This window comes from Coturnix japonica, chromosome Z (assembly GCF_001577835.2).
Source record: "Coturnix japonica isolate 7356 chromosome Z, Coturnix japonica 2.1, whole genome shotgun sequence".
Taxonomy (NCBI): domain Eukaryota; kingdom Metazoa; phylum Chordata; class Aves; order Galliformes; family Phasianidae; genus Coturnix; species Coturnix japonica.
Window position 1 is genome coordinate 1,581,307 of NC_029547.1, and position 23,319 is coordinate 1,604,625.

Consider the following 23,319-nt stretch of genomic DNA (forward strand, 5'->3'; position numbering starts at 1 on the left):
TTGTCTCATTTTGTACTGAGTCACCTGCAGGTCACAGGATGGCAGTCCAGGTGCTTATTCCTGCAAATCCTTTTGGCGCATGAGAAGAGCAGAATGGGATGTTAACCAGGAATCGAGCAAAGCCATTACGACAGTGAAGCTTTCAGGAAGCTGCACTGCAAAGAACAGTGCAAAATCACTCACCTTGCTCTGGCAAGCACCAGACCTTTCCTTCCCAGCTGCTTCCACACCTTGAAGATTTAAGGTCCAAGTTGGATTCTTACCTTCAGGGCAATGAGGGATACAGGCTCAGGATAGTGAAATCTTATGTAATGCTCCAGAAGCAGGACTGTTGCCAGCATATTCTGCGACAGAGAGTAAGGTCCACCTATAGCAGAGGTGGGGTCTCCTTAGCTGCCACCCCACAGTGTGAGACAGCTTCTACAGAAACCTCGAGTAATCAAAAGCCTTCCTCAATTAAGACTGAAAACAAAATAATAATAAAAGAAGGCATCCCAAACAAAACACTGCAGTGTCACTTCACTGTCAGTCACTGCTTGCTGGAAAACAGTCACTTCTTTAAAATAACCCTGATTTTATTTTTTTTTCTTTGCACTTAGCTGCAAACTGGTTTGGACAACCATTTAATTTAACGACTAATTAGTATTATTGTTAAAGTCAAAATCAAATTCACTTCATGGTACATCACCCAGTTTTACTGGGATTATGCCACCATTCTTCACTGCTTTACTATGTCCTAGACAAATATAACGGTCTGTTTCTAGAATGAGCTTCAGGACAACACACTTTTGCCATCTCAACTCCTGCAGCAACATTTATTTCCAATTAAAAAAAAGAGGAAAATCATTAGCAACACTCTCCCTAAACAGCTGGTAACTACATCAATAGCTTAGACACAACTAATGCTGACAGCCCAGCATGCCTTTGTGACTGTTAGTACATTTAAAAGCACAACGCTGATGGATGACTTTGCATTCACTTTGCCCTATCACAGCAAGTTGCTCTACTTAATACAACTAGGTAATCCATTCTTAACTTTCTACTAATTAACTTGTTAATAACATAAATTATATTACAAAAGTACTCAGTATTAATATTCATTTCTTGGTAGGCCTTCCCAGAGGAACTCCAGGAATGTGTTTTAGTAAATAAGCACGGCCCACTTCCAAACATTTTATTTACTACTTCATTTACCCAAATGCCAAAGCAGAATTTACTACTTACAGTGCTCAGCAATGGAAAGAAACATTGGCATCACACCAACTTTTGTTGCAAAGACAGCTGAAAACACAAAGCTGGATTAAAAATTAATAATCATTTTAATTTGTTTTTTTATTATTATTACAGAGCTGGTACAGAGCTTTGTATCTTTTCACTAGAGAGCAACCAAATTGAAATTATCTTTCTATGACTACTGCACGAGGAGGTTCTGTCAGCATCTGGGAGCAAAAATGAACATCGTGTAGCTTCAGCTCAAAAATACATTCTCTACAAGCAAAGAAAAACAAACTACACACTGAAGCTAACAGAAGTAACCACAATGCTTCAGCAGAACATGGTATCAAATACATGAAAGAGATTGCAATACTTCCAATTACTGATGTTTCAGCAAGGATATATTCCACCTTCCCTTCCAGAAAGGGAGAATTTCCATGAGGAAACGCTGTCCAGATCAAGGTCAGACCATCATTCTGTGATTCTTGAAGGGCAAATCCTGCTTAGCCAACCTAGTGTCCTTCTGTGATGGCATCATTGCACTGATAGACAAGGGAAGAGCCACTGATGCCATCTATCACGACTTCAGAAAGGCCTCTTGTACAGAATCCCACACCATCCTTCTCTCCAGACTGTAAAGATGGGTTGGATGGGTGGACTGTTCAGTGGATAAAGAACTGTCTGCAGGACTGAGTCTGGAGCATGGTGGTCAATGGCTCCATGACTGGAGATTGGGGTCAGGCTGGATTAAACTCTATGAAGCCTGATGGACCTGTGGTGCAGTGCACAAGAGTTGATGGCCCTCAAAGGCCCCTTCCAACTCAATGCTTCCATTTGATTATATTATATATATATACTAAAAAGAACATCAAGACACCTTTTTCCAGCGGCCTGTTTTCCCCACAGGATGTACTGAACACAGCAGCGCCCACCAACCACACACCTCGTTTATAACACAGCTCAGAGGATAAAACAAAATCCTCTCAGACCTGCCCCAGACGGCTGTTAACACCCAGCACCGCCTCCAGCTCCGGCGCTGTGAGAGAACAGAGCTCTCCCTCACCGCCATGCCGCCTCCAAGATGGCGGCCGACCCTCCTCCCTCAGCTCGAGCGCGGGAAGCGCCGCGGTAGGTGGGGAGGGAGGCAACATGGCGGCGGGCGACGGGCACGGTGCCGGGGTCCCTTCTGCTTGTGGTGTCTGAGGGGATGGCGGCCCCGAGGGACGCGGGGAGGGGTCGAAGGCTCCCGGTTTAACCAATATCCTTGTAGCTGTGAGCTGAGGAGCGCCCTGTGGTGTTCCAGGCGACCGGCTCGCTTATCCTCTCACAGCTCCGACGGGACGTTAGGTGGAGCCCTGCGCTCGCACAGCCGCTGTCTGATAGAGATGGGAGAGGGAAAGTGGCTTTAAACTGAAAGAGGGAAATTTAGGTCAGGTAGAAGGAAGAAACCTGTGAAACAGCGGCGTGAGAAACAGTTAGTTTGCTCTGGGAATGGGGAATGGTGGTATGGAATGCCTTAGGCAGACAGATGCTGCCTAATGGTCTCACGATGCACACAAATCAATTTTGACAGCGTTTAGTGCTGTGGAGGATGGGGTTATCCAAGGCTGTTGGTTCAGACACTGATGGGTTTGCAGGACTTTGCTCTTGGGATTTTCTAGGCTGACACTGCTTTTAAAGCTAAAGGTTTCATTAGTTAGTTGCCCTCGCTTGCTGTACTTTGTTCCTTCTCATCTCTGAGAAGAGTTTCATTTGCTGCTTTATAACACCACACATTGGCTGTAGTCAGGCAGGTCATCCTTTTACCTGCTGTTTAGAAACACCTGGGTTCATCTTGGTTAAACATCAGACATCCAGCAGGTATCTACACCGAAGGCCTTGCTTAGCAATGCAGAGACAGGCACTTCAGGAAGGCATTTTGCCCCGTTATTTATGATATATATATGATTGTGACTGAATGACAGTAGAATATGCCACATTTGGGAAATGAGTGAGAGGCTTTGTGAGATTGCATCATCTCTGCTACCATGTCTGTGCTTGTGAAAGAAATTAATAATGATACCCTACCTTACCATAGTTTGCTTTGGTAGCTTTTCTAGTGTGTAGCTTAGCTAGTAAGGAAGTAAACACAGTTTGAAGAAGCTTACTAGGAAAGCAGTTTTGGTGAACCTTTGCTTACAAGGCTTGAAGTCTCTGAAGTATCTCTCTATCTTTATTACTCAGGAAGAGAGCAGGATGAAGACTGAAGGCTCCTAATTGAGCCAGACGCTGCTTCCTGCTTTGCAAAAGGCATAATTTTCAAAGAGAAGTGATCCAAGCTGCTTGAGGAGGCAAGAAGTGTCACATCCACAAAAACAACACTGTGAAGAGTTTCTGTATGTGCAAGTGACAGTAGGATGGTTATGCGAGCTCTGTGTAGTCATTCACTCATACTGGAGCTCAAAACATTTAATGTTACTTTCTGACCTCACCAGGCAGCAGTTGTAAGCGGTTTGTATAGTAATGACACATGTGAAAAATGGGGTTAAAAGAAAACCCTGTAGTCACAGGAAAGTAATGTCTGTTGTGGAGCTGAATGTCAATTTGCGGTCAGTTCTGTACAAGGCAGTATTCTTCATTTTACGAGCAGAATGATGTATTTTATAACACCCCCTTTCCCCTGAGAGCTGAAAAGTAAAATGTGAACTCTTTCTAGTGACTCCAGTGTAACTGTCAGACACCAAATTTCTGCAGATCAGACAGAGTTGTCGGTGTTGCATAAGGCAAAGAAGTAGAATCCCAGCCATTCTGTCACGTTTCTATTTGGTTGTAAAGCTGACAGGTCCACAGACTTGTTTTCATCATTAGTGGGAGCGATTAGACACTTTTTATTTACTTATTTATTTTTAATACTTGTCCTGTGTCTTTTTGCAACTGAACAATCCTCTGAGGCTGGGAAATTGCATTAAGATGAGAAAAAAGAAGAAGGAAGGATTTTAACCTTGGCACTGCCATATGTCTTTCCAGGTGGAAGTACAACAGGGCACAGCAAGGCAGGGATTGTAAAGGGGACCCTGTTGTGTGTGGCTCCTGGAAAGCATATGGTGCAGCAGTGTTCCAGCGCTGACTGTCAATTTTTCTTCTTGTGTTTTCTGATAAATAGAATAATTCCAATGTATGCTCCAACTTTCTGTTTGTGCACAGGGACAGAGTGCTGCTCCAGCACCAGAACTGCCTTTCTGGATCAGGACCTACCTCAGTGAGAACCTTGGAAGAAACACAGTAGAAGTAGGAAATACTTTTAAAATGATTGTCTTAACCACTTTTATCATGTAGAAGAAATTGCAGAGTCTTGGTTTGCTGGACACTTTAAGATACTGCATTTCCAGGAGAAGGCATCTCTCTCCATCTCAAAGTGGCAGCTGATCTGAAGAAAAATCATGCTGGTTCTCAGCCAGTTCTTGTGTCCTCACAGCAAGACTAAGCTGCCATTGGCTTGGTATCAGGGCTTCCTTCTGATCCCTGAAGGGAGCTGCATGGAAAATATCACATTCAGAATATGGTATTTAGCTTTCTTGGGGTCTTCTTCAGGGCATCATGCTGTAGAAGTGTTAACAAAATCCAAGTTCCCAAGTTATACCCGCTCTGTTATGTTTGGTCCTGCATGTCTGGGACTTCACAGAGAGCTTCTCATCTCCCAGGCCTTCATTTCATAGAATTAAAGGATTTGTGGCTTCTGAGGAAAAAGGTATAAATCTGTGGCACTTGGTAGTTTTGAAACAAGAAGACCGTGCAGGGTAATTTGTCTGTAATCATAAGCTGCTTAATGACTGCTTCTGTTCTGAAGCTGGCAGGGGGTCTTATGTCTGCTAAAACATATCATTATTATCTCTAGAGCTGTTATCTCTAACATAACCATGGGTATAGAATCATAGAATCAAATAATTGCTCAGGTTGGAAAAGACCTTGAAGATCATTGAGTCAAACTGCAACTTAACCATACTAACCTAACAACTCTGCTAAATCATTTCTCTGAGCACCATTTGCAGTGTCCAGTCCTTCTTAAAAACGCTGCTAGACCACTGAAGGTGTTTGTACATTGCAGCCTTCCTGCTTGGTGGTGTTTGAATGGTTAGCAATCTGAAGTTGTGCTTTTCTGCCACTCTGGAAAGGGATCTTTGAACAAATGCGTGGGCACAGAGCTGACATAGAGTTGTCCACAGTATTTCTGAGCTGCACCTCTTTTTGCCTTTTCCCCCCAACTTATTTATTGCATGTTTTCCCTTTTTTACCTTATTTTATTTTCTGTTCTTACAGAAGCTGTAAGTGCAAATGAACTCAAAGTCACGCGCAATACAAGCAAAATAAATATTGCAGACATTGCAGTAGAATCTGGGTTGTGCATCCAGGCAGTGCCTTGTGAGCATCACCCTGATGTGAGGTGGCATGCAGCGCATTTGGCAGATTACCTACCCTGCTGATACCTGCATGTACTGGTTGAGTGAGCAGGGCATCATCGTCACTGTTGTGAGCTTTTATAATGCACAAAATACTTCCTTTTACTTCACAGATGTTGAGTTGGGCAAAGCTGAATGTTGTTTGTGGCATTAATTAATTGCAAAATGGCAGCTTCGTCTTGCTTTCTTTGGAGGAGCACACTCTAATAACACTAACTGAGTGTGTAATTCCATTGAATTTTGTCTTTTAATGTTTTATGTGTGGTCAGAATACTGCTCCACAGCCAGAACAAAAGAAGGCAACATGGTTTTTAACAGCAATACTACTATAGTGATTACAGTGTCCCTTGGAAGTAGTAGGATCTCATGTTGTCCATGCACACATGCACCACATCTCCTTACTAGCCCATAAAGCACTTATACAGTATTCTTAGCATTGATGTCTTTTAGCTTTCTTTACTTCTCTGTGAGCCAGCTCTCTGTGAATAACCATTCTTGAGATACTGGGTCTGAATTTCTTGTTTTGTCTTAATTCTCTACCTGATGAAAACAGTGTTCCCCCTTTCCCTTTTTACTGATGTTTCTGAGTAGGAACAGTCAGAAAATGTCTGGAAAAGCCAGAAATGTCACCTTTAAGGATTTTATGATCCCTTCAGCCCATCTCCTGCTGCCCCTCTTTCACCTGCTGACTGTGGAAATGGAAGGATAAGGTTATATTTCTTAAAGTGTAGACACAGTAAGGAGGGAAAGGAAAAGCTGAGATGTAGCAAACCTTTATGGTTATGCCCCCAAAACCCAATTCTTGCATGGTGCATAATTTGAGATACATTCCCATAAGCTGTGGAATTCTCAGGTGAGTTTATTCTGGGACCCAGGACACTGTGAGCTCCTTATTTCGACTCACTGCTCTTCATCAAATACACACTGGGGCAGCAAAGAAGTTTTATCCCTCCAATTTCCTTTTTTTTGTGGGATTCCTACAAACATATCTGGTGTGAGAAATTCAATCTACCAGTAGAAGGGCTGGAATATGGTAGAGGTCATTGATTTTGCTGAGAACCCAGATTTGGTGGCGGTGAGAGCAGGGAATGTGTTTGTGAAATGGGAATGTCAGATAAACTGGTAGATAAGCTCTGACAGAAATACAGGAGCTGCAAATCGTGATAGGGATGGAGAAGTCATGCAGTGGATGTTCTCACCCATTGTCTGATCTTCAAGGCTTGTGCTTTTATCCAGCTTTAGAACTTCAGAGGTGATTTGAGGTGTGAAATGTGATGGAGCATTGATGAGGCAGGAACAGTGCTTCAGTTGTCACTAACAGTCTGTTGCTGTTTTTCAGCCTTACTGCAGATCTACCTGGAGGCTTTTAGCAGGAGCAGAAAGCTGTGTTGTGCTGTGGTAGACAAACAGGAGCAGGCACTGCTGCCCTCAATTAACTATTTATTCAGCAGCCCAAATAATGCAAATTTTAACCTGCTTTGCAGGTGAATGGCTCCAGATAGGTCAGTGCTTGAGTTGAGTTACTCGAGAAAGTTTGCAGGATCAATTATTAGATTAAGTGTTGAACTCAAAATTATGCAGGAAGGAGCTATTCTGCCTTCCTTCCCTCCCCCCCTTCTTTTCCTTTTCCTTCCTTTTTTCCTACCTGTAAAAATTGCATTTTTTAAGAACTCTAGAGTTAGAATTTTGTTCACATTTCATGAGAAATATACGTTTTCAAACACAGATTAAATGCTTCTTACATTTAGCTTAATATTAAAATTCCTCCTCATAAATTGACTCTGGGGGATTTCCAAGCCACTAGGGCAACCAGAAGGGCTGCCTCCAACAAAGGCAAGGATTTAGTGCAAGGAAGAGGCTTCCCCCAACACAAAAAGGTGGGTTTTTTTTTTTTTGTCGTCACATCAGACATAAAAGCTGCAAAAGAAACTGGATATAGAGCACAGAGTGAATAAAAAAAAGCAGAATGCACAGAGCTGAGGCAGGGGGTGGGTTCCCTGGGCTGGGCTGGGCTGAAACTTGACATCAGGAGGCTGAAACCTAGCATTGGTGGAAGCTACTGTGATGCAGAGGTGAGGGCTGGATCTAGGATGGTGCTGAGAGGAGGTGGGAGAGGGGGACAGCAGCAGCTCAAAGCTGAGAAGGAGTCCACAATTAACAGGAGAGAAACAGAGAGAAAAGGAACACTCTGGCATAATAGGATGGCAGCCACAAGACATGCAGCAGGTAAATAAATAGTCACAGTAAAATAAGGGGAAGTTGGATTGGAGAGCATTTGGCTTCTGCTGCCGGCCTGGATTTATTGCTGCTTGTGTTTGCTGTTTGGCTACAGCACAGTTCTGATTCGTGTGTGCAAAACTTTAGAGCAAACCTGCAACTGTGCTAGGGACTTTGTGTTGTTTTCTTTCTGAAAGTCAAGTTCAGACACAAAAAAATTAGTTTTCAAGTGGTGTTTTTGTTTTTTTTGTTTGTTTTTTTTTGAAGTAAGATACACTTGTATGCTAGAAAAGAGTTCAGAGGTAGGGTGAGTGCCTTTGGGAGATGCATGCACGCGATGGAAGAGCTGGCAGCTGGATTCTGAGCTTCATGTACATTCAGTTTCATCCCTTAGATGTGCTCTAAGCTGTTAACACCTGCACTGAAGGCAGTAGCCACAAGTTTTTGAGTGTCTCACTAATAGCAGTCTCGTGTACTAGGAGAATGCTGTGGAAATTACAGAAGTAAGAAATAAAGAGGGAGCATAATGGGAACTGGCTATGCGAAGAAGCATGCACAAATAGAAGTCAAATTAAGTCCTATTAAGTCTGACTCAGGTGTGATTTGTCTCAGCTTGACTCCTGGAGGGTTGCAGGGTGTTCTTGTGCTGGGTGGCATTGCAGCACTCTGCAGATGCTGCCAAGTTAATCCAATCAGTTGTTCTCTGAGCATGAGTTTCATGGGTGAGCTAACAAGGCAATGCTGGGGCTGCAGGTCATACAGGACCCCATTACAATAAATAGTGTAAGTGCTCCAGAGTGGGGGAGGGAATGGGAGAAGAGATGGAGCTATATTTTAGCAGCGTGACCTTATAAATGTAATCCCTACACTGCTCTTGCAGAAAGAAATCTGAGGTCTTATTTCCTGTTTCTATGCAAATCTTGTTATTTAGGATCTAGTATCAGCTAGCTGAGAAATTACTGTAATGAATTCTTCTGCCACATCCAGGAGGCTGCTGGCTGCACTGAACCTCTCTGGCATTGCTTGCTGTTACTGCATGCACAGTTTTTAATACTGCTGAAACACCGCAGGAAAGAGAAGAAAGTGGATGCCAGGATTTAAATAAATGATGGGCCAGGACTTCCCAGCTAAACCCCAGCAAAGAAAATGTTTGCCTTTGCACTTGTTTTGTGAGCAAAAAAGAGTAGCGGGGTATTCCTGTGGGAGCACAGAAGCGACATAGGCAGCTCCAGGAGTTACAGTTAGTTGTTCTACTGAGGGATAATGCATCATCAGTGTCCCACTACAGCTTCACTTAAAGCACTAAATGACTCTGCAGCTTTTGAAAGACCTCAGTGGTTTTATTCTTGACTCTTGTTTTTGCCTGCTTACTGTAATGTTAACTTATTTTTAGAAGCCTGCTTCATACCTTAGGCACAAGAGCTTGCTTCCATGATAACTAAAAAACAACAGTGTTTTCCTATCAGGGAAAGTGAGAAAACTGGAGGAATCAGAATTTGCCTTTGTTCTTTACCCCATAGGCATGATTTACTCTGGAAAGTACTAGGAGCTGAGTATGAATGAAGGGATGACTATAGATTGTTGTAAATCTGCCAGCTTTTGGAGCTGCAGTCAGCTGCCCTGAGCTTTGGTGTACAGCATTGGTTCTATAGACAGTACTGCCAGAGGATTTACTTAGAACAGCCCCTTTCTATTGAATTCTGGGAATTTTATGCAGAATCTTGCTAATATTACCACCAGCACCTTTTCATGCCAGCTTTTACTTAAAAAACATTTTGTAATTTGGGATGCAGGGCACTTATTGAGTCATTGGAAGTGACAATAGAGAGATGTAATCAATGGTTCACTGCAGGGAAAGGGAGCATCAGGAGGCTGCAGGTCGAGTGGATTTTTACTTGTCATCAACATTTATCTCCCTTGTTATTTGTCAGCTTTCCAAAAATCACCCAAGGAATTAGGATGCATTTGCCTTCCAAACCTTTCAGGAGTGCAATTCTTAATGGAGATGAAGATGAGATTGTTGTAAAATATTTACATTTATCGTTTATAACTGTCATTACAGACTTTGCTATGTAAATCACCTTTATTTAATACAAGAAAAACAGTGTGGTAGCATCTCACCAGGTGTCTTTGGGTCTTGCAGGAAGAACATGGACCCACTGAGGAGTTCTGAGTTCTCCCCTTCAAGAAGTGAAGTGCAATCTGACCCTGCTGTCTTTATGCTTTAATACAGCATTTCTGCATTCTTAGCTGCTTGCATCGCTCTAACAAAATGCCTCATTTTGGACTGAGCACTGGGCAAATCATCATTCCCAGTTTGTGAACTCAGATATATATATCCCAGCTCAAGATTTGAGGAGGAAATAGCTGCTGGTCTGTTTTTGTTGGCATGTAGGTTCTGTGCTCTGTTAGCAGTTCCCTTTGGCTGTTGCTTCTGTCAGTACCCTGTGAGTGATTACACATGGAAAAATTGTGTGTAATGATCCTTGTTGGTTCCTTGTGTCTTCCTTGTGATCTTGGCATGCTTGTAGCATTTTGTTATTCCTAAACTAGTAGCTGTTATCTATCTTCTTTATTTTATTTATTTATTTATCTATCTATTTATTTATTTATTTATTTATTTTTAAGAGCAGATTCTTGTTTTTCAATCAAACTTACTTTGTAGTTAATTTTGGTCTTCCGTTACTTTTAATATTTGAATTCGAATACACATTTTGGTAATAATTTTAGTAATTAACTTCTATCTATCAGTATTGAGTCATGCGTTTTCTGACATTTCTAGAGTGCAGCAGTCTGTTCTAAGAAGAAAACCAAGTACTCCTCAGTTTTAGTGCCTGTCCTTGCTTATATTTACTTACTTAAAGACAACCACATGCGAGTAAAGAACCTCCATTTCAATGTATATCTAACTCCTGGAAATGTGACTGCAGCCAATAGATAATTCTTAGCATGAGGTACTTCCTAACCCCGCAGCTGAAATGAATGCACTTTCCAGTTCACAGCTAATAAAAATACCAATGTCAAAGAGCAGGTTCAAATTCCTGTAGGCATCTATTCCCTCTTTTAGAGATCTATTCCCTCTATACTGTTGTCTTCTATTCCCTCTACGCCCTGTTTTGCAAGAAGTTTCTTTGCTTAGACACAGAGAGTCATGCTTTATTGTCCATGTCAGTGAATCCATAAACTTCAGTGTCCTGTGCTTTGGAATTAAAATTACCTACAAAAGCAGAAATATTGTCTTTTTTTTCTGCAAGGCTCCTAGCAGTGCTGCTTCTAACGTGGTCATACCTCTTCAAAGTTAGTACAGAGAGAGAAATAATTAGGTAAATTAATCCCATATGCAGTGCTTTTCATTTTGCAAGGAGAAAAATGGTTTGAGTTAGGGGTTATGTATTCAAACAGTGTTGCCTAGTATTGGTGCTCCTGATTTGTTCCTCTGTGTCCAGCATTAATTCCATCATGCTTTTTCATCTCATTTCTTGCAGTAAACTATGAAGTTTTAAACAGCGATAATTAAATGAAAGGGTTCTATTTTACTTTGTTCCTCTCCCTACTAGTAATAGCTAGAATGCTTTTTGAAAGCTGAATGGAATGAAAACAGACACAAGAAGGAAGGAAGGCATTTGGATGGATGATGCCATCATCTACACTTTGGTTTTATTCCCTGTTAGGTGTTGTGTTGGCAGGGCCAAAACTACTTTATGGGTTTTGAGCAAGGCACTGTTTCTGGATGCCATGGTCTGGGGACAAAGCTTTCTCCAGGTGAACCTTTGCCATGAGCATCAAGCCTCATTGAAAAAGAGGTCATGTGAATCATGAACTTTAAGATCTACCCACATTTTTATATGTTTTTTTTATTTATAAAGCTGTTTGAAACTGTGGGCTGTTACTTGCACTTAAGGTAGCTGAGTGAATGGACACTGTGCTACTATTTCATGTTAAGAATTATAAAGAAGAAGCAGGGATGGTAGTTACCCTTGTTCTGTGTGTGGGATGTTCGTTTGTTCCCAGGGAAACGATTAAGGCAGCGTTTGAAGAGTACAAATGAGAAAATATGTTCAAGGAGAGCTGCAGGCAGAATCTTACAGAAGAGTAAGTAAACCTTTGCATTAACCAGATCTGAGGTGGAGGTTTCCATTGGTGAATGAGGACCTAAGAAGAGACCTTAAGAGTATACAGAATATTAAATATAGACGCAGTGATATTAGGGATGTCTTGTGTTTTCAGCCTGTGTAATACTTTAATCCTCAGATCTACCGTCCTACAGTCATCAGCTGTAATTAATCAGAAATGAAATGCTCAGCTCAATTCTGTTTTTTCATATCAAATTTGGCTCCCAGTCACATTGCCTTCCTATGTATTGGTGAAGGTTGGATTCTGCGTCTGATTCAGATCTTCTCCTGACTGCACACCTTATGAAAAATTGTATTTGACTTAAAAAGTGAGACTTGCTTGCTGCAAGCTGTTTTGTTTTCCCTCTGGACATTCACTGTAATGAGAAAGTGAAATTTTAAGTGTTTTAAAGTGCATTTTCAGAGTGTTCTTAGGAGATCTGGGCAGAGCAAGGATTTGTTCCTTTTCAGTCCATGGCTCATTGCTTTAGTAAGTAAAATGCATACCTCGTTAGCTCATAATCATTTTGAGAACCGAAGGTTATTATTTTGCCTGAACCTCACTCTGTAAGAATATGTCCCTTTCAGGGTGACCTTGTGTGGTAAGAGCAAAAAAGAAAGCAGTCAGATGCCATTAGCAGCCTTCCATGGAGCTAGTGGACAGAAAAATCTGGGGGAGATACCCGAAGCTTTGTAGCATTGCTGCAATTTTGCACATCATTGTCCAAGAGCAGCCACACCATATCCAGCAGAGCCCAGCTCAGCTATGTCATTATACTCATCCCTCCCCACAGCTTTCCAGGTAAGGTAAATTGGCTCTTGGCTGCCAAGAACTTGTACTTCTCACCTCTGCTTCTCTCTCTTTCCTGCCAGATGTTCCCTCTCCTGGTTTCTGGAAGCAGCTGCTGGTGTGGTGTGTCCGAGTGAGGGAGACGATCCACGTGAAAACTAACCTTTAAATTTTTTTCCTGTTGGGTTTATTCTAAGCTGGATTACCTCTCTGCTATGCACCACACATCTGTGCAAACGCTAATGCCCTGAAGTCCAGGAGCTGTGGAGCAGCATAGGCAGGTGGCTGGGAGCATGACTGTTAGCAGCAGGTTGAAGTGCTTGAAGTGCTCCAGCTTCGTGCTGTCCTCAGACATTAAAACCTTCCTGTCCTATCAGGCTGTGAACATTTCCATAAAATATTATAATCTGTAACACCTGGTTGCAAACGTTTGAAAATGTGGTATTTTCTTATTTAATTAGGACCTGTTTGACCAGCTGCTGTGCTTGCATTAGACAGCTGTACAGATGTAGGAGAGTAAAAAAAAAAAAAAAGAAAAAAAAGCCCAAACCTCTTTCCATACTCAAAATGGTATAATTTAGTCTCTTCCAGAGTCGTGGATGCTGTGTTGCCCTGGGGTGATATGTGTGCAGTAACAGTGCATGGACCAGGCTGTGACTACAGAAAATGTACAGAGAGGAGAAGAAGCCCATGACAGCATCCCCAGGCTGCGAGGCAGAGGGCAGAGAGGAGAAGGGAGCTGTTGTACTTGGGATGTTCGACTTGTCAGAATTTGTTTAGTGAAAAAACAGAAACATTTCCCAAAGCTTCTTTGCTGAGCTCTGGGCACATCTGTTATACGTTCAGAAACTGAGCTAAAATAACACAGGGGAAAAATTAACTCCCAATTGTCAGGTGTGGAGAAGGAGTGAAATTCACTTTCAGCTGTCAGCTTTTAAGTGTAAAGGGAAAGATTCTGTCTCCCAGTAGTGCCTTTGTGGGGTTGCCAGGGATGCTCTGAGGAGCAGTCTGGCCACCTTTGGGAATACCACAGTCCCAACTCCATGCCCATGGTACCAGCATAGCTCAGCTTTCACATGGGGTTGTCAGCAGAAAAAAAGCAGATTTTAACAGCAGTAGATTCCAATTACTCTCCCTCTCACCTGTCACCAAGCTCCTGTAAAAGACAGAGCCCAAATGAAGTCAGAACTTGTGGGGTTAGAGATACCAGCAGACCCTTTGAGATGGTCAGGAGCAGGGATGGGAGCAGGACGGCATAGCTGCATCCCTTGGAGCCAAGTGAAAACTCAAACTCTGAACTAGAAGTCTCCTAAGGAACAAAATCCCTCTTCTGTACTTGCTGCCAGTTCTCCTTGATTAATTGGGTGCTTTCCCCCACTCCATTCCTAACAGCATATTTTTCCATCAGTGATCTCAGTCTTGTTGGAGATGATTCATTGCCTGCAAGATCAGAACTGCTCCGAAAGTTGGAGTATTTTGCTTTCAGAAACTCATGGATTTCTCACTAGAAATCTCTACATACATTTTTAAAGCATCAGCCCTACAAAGGTATTTGTTTGTTTTATAGGCAATCGTTGTGTGTTCTCTCCTGCAATTAATAGTAATTAAAAGGATTAGGATGGTTTTCTTTCCATGGATTTGATGGAAGTTGTCCTCCTCGAATTCCTTAGGTTCAGAGCAGGCGGTGTTATGTACAGTGCACCCGTTTCCAATAGTTCCCCATCTCTAGAGAAGCAGCTGTAGCAGCAAGTCCTGCTCTGGGGAAAACAACATTTTGTAATGATTTCCCATCCCCCATCCAGCTGGGATGGAGCTGAGGCAGCTGCAGTGCAGCTCCCATGGGAAACAGCACAAAGAAGTTCAATTAAAATAATTAGTTAATGCCTTTTTTATCTGGAGTGATCATAAATGGGGAAAAAAAATAATTTAAAAAAAAAAATAATGAAAGCTTGAAATAACTGTACTGCACGTTAGTCCCATCTGATACTGGATGCTTCCCAGTGCTGCTCCAAGCTGTCTCTGGGAGCTGAAGAGCTGTTGCTCAGTTTCTGGATTGAAGGTCTCTCTGCAAGGTCCAGATACTTCACAGGTTAAATTAAATGCAGCAACAACTAAAAACCCATCCATGTTGTTAATGCAGTGATTGAGATTCTGCTTCCCCCCCTTGAAAATCAAGATTGCCTCCCGTTATGTTAAGCATGTACTGGCTTTGCTTCTGATTAAGCAGTAATGCGGAATTTGCCTGGTGATTCAACCTTATGGGGGAATGTACAAATAGAAAATACTGGGCCAAGTACGCCCCGTGGCACAAATCAGTGAAATCTGGCATTTACTTCATCATTAACTGCTTGTTCTAGGATTTCTCCTCTAGCCTTCAGATGGTGCAGCAAGCAGAGGTGTCTTTTGTGGGTATTTTAAGTGTTCACAGCAAATCAAGCAGGGTACTAGGAGGTGTGGCCCCAGGAAGCTGCGTTGTTGTTGCCGTAGCAGAGTGGTTGGTTCGAAGACAAATGAGATGACAGAAGGGTGAGATGTAAGCTGAAAAACAGGGCAGGTTCTGTTTAGGATCCTTAGCTTCCCTGACTGCGCTCTGTGATTTCAATCCTGGGTCAAATGATTCAAGCATAGGTATCTTCTCACTTTATATTCCTGTCTTTGTTCCCTACCATCCCTATGGAGAGACCCCAGAGGTCAGGCGGTAGTGAAGGGCATGGAAATAATAGGATGTTGGATAATTAGTGATTCAGGTCATTACAGGCTGTTCCTATCTTCCACTTCTTAGTAAATGATTACAGAATAGTCTTGCTGAGGCAATTTGGGGTGGCTCAGAGAATGTTTTTGGGCTGTTACTTTGCAAGCTGTGAGGTTATATGATGCTCTGAGCCTTTGCAGAGAAACCCTGGAATCACAGAATGATTGGATTGGAAGGGACCTTGAAGACCATGAAACCACAGAATAGCTGGGTTGGAAGGAACCTCAGAGCCTCCCCAGCTCCACCCCTGCCTTGAGTTGAGTTTTCCCCCATCAGCTCAGGCTGGCCAGAGTCCCATTCGTGGCCTTTGGCATTTCCAGTGAGGGGGCATCCACACTTCTCTGGGTTCTTTCAGTTCTAGAAGAAATGCTATTTTAAAGTATCCAATTTTCTTTCCATTATTGTACTGTCTGGAAATGTAACTCCCCTCCTCTCCTAACCCCAAACCATTTTTGAATATTACAGGGAGGAAAGGAATATTCCAGCTCTCAGATCTGCCATGTTGCCTCTGGACTGCGAGAGCAGGGTTAACATAGAAGTGCTAAGAAGGGTGAGCAGAGGGAGAGAGTCATGTGGACAGAATGCCGGCAGCAAAGCTGGCACATGTTGTTTCATTCGCATCAAAGTATGTTTTATTCATTTGCTGATGATCGTCTTCAGAAGCTGTAAGAGAGGATAAAAAGAAAAAAACAAACAAAAGGAGAGAACCAGAAAATTACTGGAAATCTTTATGAAATTCTGCAGCTTTGTCACCTTGCAGTAGCAGTTGGGTATAGCAAAGGTGAGTTCCTGTGACAGTCTTGCTGGAATTAATACAGGTACTTTTGGATGGATTAAAGCTGTGGATGCCCCATCCCTGGAGGTGTCCATCCAGGTTGGATGGGGCCCTGGGTGGCCTGGACCTGCATGGGCTCTGGGGTCCTTTCCAACTCAAGACATTCTAGGATTCTGTGATTTTTGCTTTTAAGTCATAAGTGGAAAGCTTCCTACGTTTTTCCTTGTTGTTTTTGGAATAAACATACTAGGCCAAGAATTGCTGCAGTTGCCAGCTCATGCTCGAGGGAGGAGAAGCTGAGGAAGAACAGAGATGCTCATTTGCACAGCACATGGATTGTAAGGTGAGGGATTAAATGGCAGATGACTCCACCACACGATGCTGGAGTCACAGTTCCAGTGCTGAAATTTCACACAATGCTGCTTTGCCTTCCCAAGCCAGCTTGGGGATGTCAGCACTGCAGCATGGGATGAGGATAAGGATGGCTTAGCTTGTAGCCTGCAGTGGGATATGACAGTAGGGTAATGAGAAAACAAAATAGGGGTAAGGGATAATTTTCCACCTTCAGTTTCTTTGTTAAAGCTCAGACCATACATTCAGTCAGTTTATAAAGGCAGTTTGTAACCACAAGGCATGTCCTCCATAACCTCTTTGTCTTTGCTACATCAGGAACAAAAAGTGATGCTCTTGCTCACCTTATTAAGCAGATATTTTATGATTCTGACAGACAAGAACTCTCAGCATTGTTCTTGTTTGCCAGCTACTCTCATAAACTGTAAGGACCCCAAACCACTGCAGATAGTTTTTATTGTCAGGGTAGATCTTTCCTCGTAAGTTAACTGACCTTTGAATCCATGAACCTTTCCACGTGAATCTGACACTGGTTCATCTTTTCAAGTGCAAAGGAGGAATTCTGATCTGGCAGTTCCTGTGTCGTCCACATCTGTGAAATGCCATCCAATAATGTCACAAATGAGAAGATCCAAAAGACAGACATAATGTTAAAACATGCTAAAAAAAAATAAATATCTGCTGCTTGATGCAGAATACCTTCATTGGTTTAATATAACAACATCCTGACTCATAATTTAAATTTAGATTCATCAAAAGATATTCTTATAGACTGTGAGCCCAGCAGACGCATGTCCAAGCCTCATCATTCTTCTTTACCCAGGGCCGAAGCCTTACTCACACGCTGCTGTTTGCTCATGTGGATCCTACTTATTGTCATTTAACAGGAATGAGAAATGCGGTTCAGAAGATGCTGTACCGGGAGTAATTTGTTCACAGTGAGACCTTTTTAGCTGCACAGGATCGTGAAAGCATCAAAGTGCCAGGAGAACTTTTCAGAGCTAAACTGCCCTGTTGCTAAAATAAGCTTTAATTGATTGGGAATTGCAGCAAGCCTGACAATCTGTTCAATTTATTATTATTTTTCCTTTCAAGCTTCAATTCATATGTTCTAAAGTGACTGGATTGCTGTTCACACATACCTTCCTGCCCACGCTGCAAGCAAAGAAACCACCCACAGCCCTTGTAGCTCCAGTGGAGCTGCTGGGTACACCTGGAGGAAAGCAAAAATGCTGATTGAGGGTGAAGTTTAAATAAAGATGATGGGAATGTTCTGTAAATCACTAAATGCCACGCTGTGCTTCCCTCCGCTTGGAGGAGAGATCTCCTGGGGACGTCCTTCCCTGTCAAAGGCATTTCATTCATCTTAGCTTGTAGGGCACTGCATCCCGTAGGCCAGATGCTGTCGTAACCCCTTTGTTGGGGATTAATAATGGATTGTGGATAAACTCCCACTCTGTATTCCCAGTTTCGGGTTTTTAAAGAGCTAGCACAACTAAGTGGCTACACTCTTGGTTATTTTAGTGCGCAGCCTGGTGCAGGTCAGCACCACCAACAAAACTGCTGGCAGATGTGCAGAACTTTGGGCACATGGAAAGGATCACAGTGCTGGGGAGAATCTGTGATAAAGGGACAAAGGCAACTTTTCTGAAGCCAAAATCGTTTCCTAGAATAGATCTCTGTCTTGATTATATGGTATAAAATTTCTGAAGGCCTCAATTAGGTTATTGCTTAGAGAAATCTTTACTACATGGAATTATGGAGTTGTTAAGGTGGAAGGGACCCTTAAAGGTCATCTGGTCCAACTCTACTGTTCTGATCAGTATTATTCACTGACATAGCAAAATGCATTCCAACATCAGAGTCACTGCTTCTGTGAATTGCATCTCTGGATTTGATCTCCCCCACTGTCTATGAGAACATGGTTGGAAGGAAACTGGTCATGATGCAATGGATATCCAGTGTGCAGACCATGTGTTATCTCCAGGACACATCCTCCACAGGTAGCTCTGGTGCCAACATGGCTTTCCTCACTCCCTAATGCCTCAAACCAGCTAAATAAAGGCTTACGCTTTAGCTGAATCCTTTCAGCTTCTTTAATAGCTCAGTTTTAGGCATACAGATTCATGGTGGTAGTGGGATGAGATGCTGTGTCGTGCTGATAAATCGTGCATGTCTGATATCTGCAAAAGAATTAATATTGATAAGCACATGTTTGTGTGGGTTGAACCTTACAGGCACATACCTGTGTGCCAGTGCTCAGCTAAATCAGTGGTCTGGCAACTGAGATGAGTATTGTAGGAACTTTCATTTAGAGGCAAAAGAAGGTAGGAGAGAGAGATCTGAAAGATCTGCGGCCTCATGCAGCTCTTAATAATCTGCTCTGTGAAATTCTCCAATGTGCATAATGAAGAAGGGTGGAGAGTGGCTGAGCAGGCAAGGAGAGAAACATTCCTGTAGGGGAATGTTATGCATGTTGTGCTTTACTCTGAACCTGTACGGTCCTGTGAGCTTCACATATTCATTCAGTGATGCGTGCTGTGATTAAAACAACCAACAAGACCCATCCTGCTCTCCGACACACAAATGCCCTTGCTTCCAGCTGAAATGAGAGTGCGCAATCAGTCAAATGCTGAATCAGATGACTGGTTTAGGGAGAGATACTTAGTGAAATTCCCAGCTAGGCCTGCCCATCAGCAGGGAATTTCTTCATTTTATTTAAATACAAAGTAAACTGCAACTGAGAAATAAGGACTATATGTTGTCCCTTCAGCAAAGGTGTGCTTGGTGCTTGCACAGAAGAAGCACTGAAGACATCAGGAATGAAATCTCTGCAAGATGTGGCACAAAAAACCCTCTCCATGTATGTATCTGTGTGCTTTGCTCCTTGCATTAGGGTTGCAGTGGTTCTTGCACAGAGACGTCTCAGTGCTGTATCTTCTGATGCAGAAGGGGAAGAAAATGCAAATCAAAGGCTGCATGACTGCCTGTGGCCATCCTGGGCCTTGCTCAGCTCAAGCTGAATAGCTTGATGAGTTTGGTGCACTGTCCCAGTAACAAATCACTTCAAATGGAGAGCAATGGAGGAAGGAAGGCAGAAAGTTGTCACTAAAACATAGGTGATATTTCTGTCTGCAAAGGTGGTATCACACTACCAGAAGGTCCTAAATAGCCAAATTTTGCTCACTGATTCTTCAACAGAGACAAATTTAATGGGGAGGATTTTCAGAGGTACCCATAAAAATCTGACATATCAAAGCATTAAGTGCCTTTTCCTTCACAGCTGCCTCTGTTCCTCAGCTTCCCATTGCAAATCCACTTTCACAGCATCTACATAGCAGCCACACTGCTTTTCCTGTTGCTGGGGATTAAGGTGCGTGTAAATGGTATTGTTCCTGTATGGAAACATTCTCATAGCCAAGTGTTAAAAGGAGCATATTTGGCTTTGCAGCTGGTGAGTTCGGTGGGAGGGAATCCAGGTACTGCTGCTGTTTAATTTACAGTCCCCCATATGTGTAACATTCCCAGTATAATAGAGGTGAGCGCATCCAAAACAGACGTTTCTCCATCCAGATTATTGTTTTTCTTCTGACCCCAAAACAGAGTTCAGAATGTATTTATTTCCAAGGAAGCACTGCCCTGTCCTTGCTTTTCTCTGTGGATATCTGTTCCTGGGACAGGGCACTGTCATCCTTATGTGGACATGTGATGACTAAAGGCCTTTGCTGGGCTCACAAATGCAGGTGTGAAGCTTTGAAAGGACTGGAAGGAGGCAGCCAGCCCATGGTAGGGTCCCTTCCAACCTGACCATTCTGTGCTTCTATGAAAGTCAAGGGAGTCTGAAGGATGTGGAATTAACCCCGGGGGCTCCTGCCTGCAGGAGTTGAAGGTTCAGGTTCATACCTCGAACACTTGTATTACTTCTGTTGGTTACAACAAAAGCAGCTGCTTGCTGTTTTGCACCACTGGCTGTTGGCACATTTTGCACGCACTGATTTAGCTGCTGGAAAATTTGTTCACACGAAGATTTTCCTGTTACTTTAGACAAGGGTTTATTTCATCGTGTTTTGTTATCAAAATCCCCATCCCCTGTCTGCCATTTGGGCAAAACAAACCCCTAGCTGTGATGTTTACAAAGCTTTCATTGGAACTTGTTAAAGAAGCTGAGGGCTGGGGGTAGTAGGTTTTGCTCTCACATCAGCAACAAAAGTGCCATTATTTCCCTACGAGCAGCATCGAGCCCTCCTGATGACAAGGGGATTTCAGGCAGCTCTGATGCTTGTGGGCAAGGTCGTGTTCTTTGCCTTTTGCAAGAAGCCCTGCTCCCTACAGAGAGCAATCGGAATATTTGTCTCTTTAAGTGAATCTGAGAGGCAGGCTGCGCGCTGCGGCTGCGGGGCTGCTCCGTGCCTCCAGTACATCAGCATGCAGGAACTGAGAGCATGTCCTTGAAGGGATGCTCGGTGTCCTTGCTCACTCTGAAGGAATAACCAGGGGAAACATAGGAGCCCAAACAGTGAGTGGTGTGTGAATACGGCATCGCATTTGGCATGCAAACGCTGCTATACCAGTGGCACACTGCTTCCCTGCCAGGCTGACCAGATTGCTGTTGTTGTTTTTGCAGGGGACTGAATGAAACCCTCATGACCGCTCCGCACTCGTTCCTTAATAGCACACCCTGGTCACGTCTCCGTGCGAGCACATTGCGCTGGGATTGCTGAGCAGAAGCAGCAAGGAGCTGATGGCGATGCATTTCCAGCACGGGCTGCCAGAGCCCTCTGTTTGCCATTGGCTGCGGTTTTCTGGTTTATTTGCAGCTTCCCCCATCTGGAATATGAAAATTGGATTGGAATAGGTAATTGCTAGCAGCGGGTTTTTGAGAGAGGCTTGGTGGGAGCGGAATTCTTCTCGTACAGCACTGCCTGCACTGAAAAAAAGCTCTGATTTTAGATGTTAGCCACGTCTGAATTTCTGGGAAACTTTACCGTGGGAGCACTGCGCACAATCCTGGACCTTACAGCCAAAGAGGCACGGAGGGGGCAGACAATGGGATGCCCTGTCCTTGGGTTGCTCCAAGAACAGACACCCAGAGCTCCCCTTGGCTGCCCCGCAAAACAAGCGTGAAGGTGACCATGGACTGAATCGCACCCAGCGGAGATCCTGCAGCTGTTAAGGATGGGATACACAGACCCCTCGTCGGGCAGGGATTTGCTGGGAAACAGGACTTTGTTCTTCATCTTCATCTGCGCCTTCGCTGTAGTCACCCTGCTGCAGCAGATCCTCTATGGGAGGAACTATCTCAAAAGGTAAGGGGTGAGACTGAGTGGGAAAGTTGTCTTCTCCAGCCCATTCCGCTGGTCCAAACCACCTCCAGGCACTGTGCTGGCAGTACTAACATCTTGTCAGTCTGGGAGAGTGCATCCGGCATCTGCAGTGTCTGATTATTAACAACAGAGAGCACGGGGCATTTTGTACTGACTTGTGTTATTGGCATACATTGACTTATGCTTGTAGGATATCTTTACTTTGATGTTTCTAAATTCTCAGCTGTTACTAAAGACTGGGTCTTACTTAAGCTGTAATTGTGCCATCAGGATTTTTATTTCTATCAGACCCTGCCATCCAGGCTTTTCACTTCGCGTAAGTTGAAGCTGAAATGCTTTCAGAGGTTGAATTAAAGCAGCACGGTTATTGCTTCAACTTTAGTGTTGTTAGAAACAAGCACATCAATGCCATTCCTAAAATCAGCATAGCAATGCTGGTGTTCCAAACAGCAGAGAAAGCACTTGGTTTTTTTTTTTCCCTGCTTGTGAATTTGCTGCTGAAGCTGCTGTGTTGTGGAGCACATCAGCCTTTGATCTGAAACAGAGCTGCTCGTGTTACAGCAAAACCAGTGGGGATCTCCAAGTGCTTAACCTCGACCCATGCAGAGTTTATTTTGCTTAAATCTAGTTTGAAGAGTTATGGCTTATATGATTTTATAACAGGGAATGTTTGTTCTTGTGGGCTCTGAGGTAAGTAGGCAGCTGCTGGGGAATTTTTTATGGGAATTGAGGTATAACTTGCCAAAAGAGATCAGTGGTTTGGTTCCTGATTTGCAGTGCCAAGAGCAATCAAAATACTGACAAATCAGCAAACAGTTCTCGCCAAGGGGGGAAATAGCAAGTGTGGTGTTAATGTGTATGGACAGAGGTGTTGTGGGTTAGCCGTGAGCAGTTGGTGTGCCCTGCTCATGGTGAGGGGTGATGGTTTGGGCAGTTGGCTTGCAGAAAGGTGTGACTAGTTTGGAAGGAACTGAAGGAAAGCAGCAAGGAATAGCAGAGCTGCAGAAAGCACAGCAGATAACTGTGCTTGTTTACCTTGGAGAAAACTGAGGGGAGGTATGATAACCATATGATAACCCAGTGTTTGGAAAGATGAAGGTAAGGAGTGCATTTCTGTGACAGCTCATGGGGTGACAAGAAGTCACATGCTTTAATTGCAGCATAAAATATTTGTTTCACTGTAAGGGAGAACTACTAAAGCATAAGGCTACCTACCTATGGAGGTATAAAATCTCCATCCTTGAGGGCTGCAGGAACCCATCAGATAGACCAGGATGCTCTTGGTACCACAAGAATAACCTGATGCCCAGGTGAGGTCTCATCTTGCCTTACTTCTCCAATTCATGC

At 43.3% G+C, this 23,319-nt stretch overlaps 1 protein-coding gene and 1 long non-coding RNA gene across 12 annotated transcripts in view; one reads left to right on the forward strand and one right to left on the reverse strand.

Moving 5' to 3' along the window:
* Positions 1 to 2,513, reverse strand: LOC116652534. 3 transcript variants are annotated; one of them, XR_004305667.1, is made up of 4 exons: positions 2,205 to 2,513; positions 1,225 to 1,281; positions 264 to 344; positions 1 to 155 (listed from the first exon to the last, which is right to left on the reverse strand). It is a non-coding gene; the product is annotated as an uncharacterized LOC116652534 (long non-coding RNA). The 3 variants fall into 3 exon arrangements; XR_004305666.1 differs by having other exon boundaries at positions 264 to 367; XR_004305668.1 differs by having other exon boundaries at positions 264 to 367; positions 2,159 to 2,513.
* The window catches only part of ST8SIA5 (ST8 alpha-N-acetyl-neuraminide alpha-2,8-sialyltransferase 5), a 49,453-nt gene continuing 28,460 nt past the window's right edge, over positions 2,327 to 23,319 (forward strand). Inside the window, exons 1-5 of one of the 9 annotated variants that reach the window (XM_015887192.2) lie at positions 3,439 to 3,590; positions 4,399 to 4,482; positions 11,880 to 11,960; positions 12,569 to 12,782; positions 21,273 to 21,954. In XM_015887192.2, the coding sequence (XP_015742678.1) occupies positions 21,824 to 21,954 (131 nt within the window). In that variant the 5' untranslated portion in view covers positions 3,439 to 3,590; positions 4,399 to 4,482; positions 11,880 to 11,960; positions 12,569 to 12,782; positions 21,273 to 21,823. Of the gene's footprint in view, positions 2,344 to 3,113; positions 3,591 to 4,398; positions 4,483 to 7,738; positions 7,878 to 11,879; positions 12,783 to 16,488; positions 16,641 to 20,956; positions 21,955 to 23,319 lie in introns of those variants that run through there. The other 8 variants (XM_015887189.2, XM_015887194.2, XM_032441485.1 and 5 more) reach the window with 8 other exon arrangements.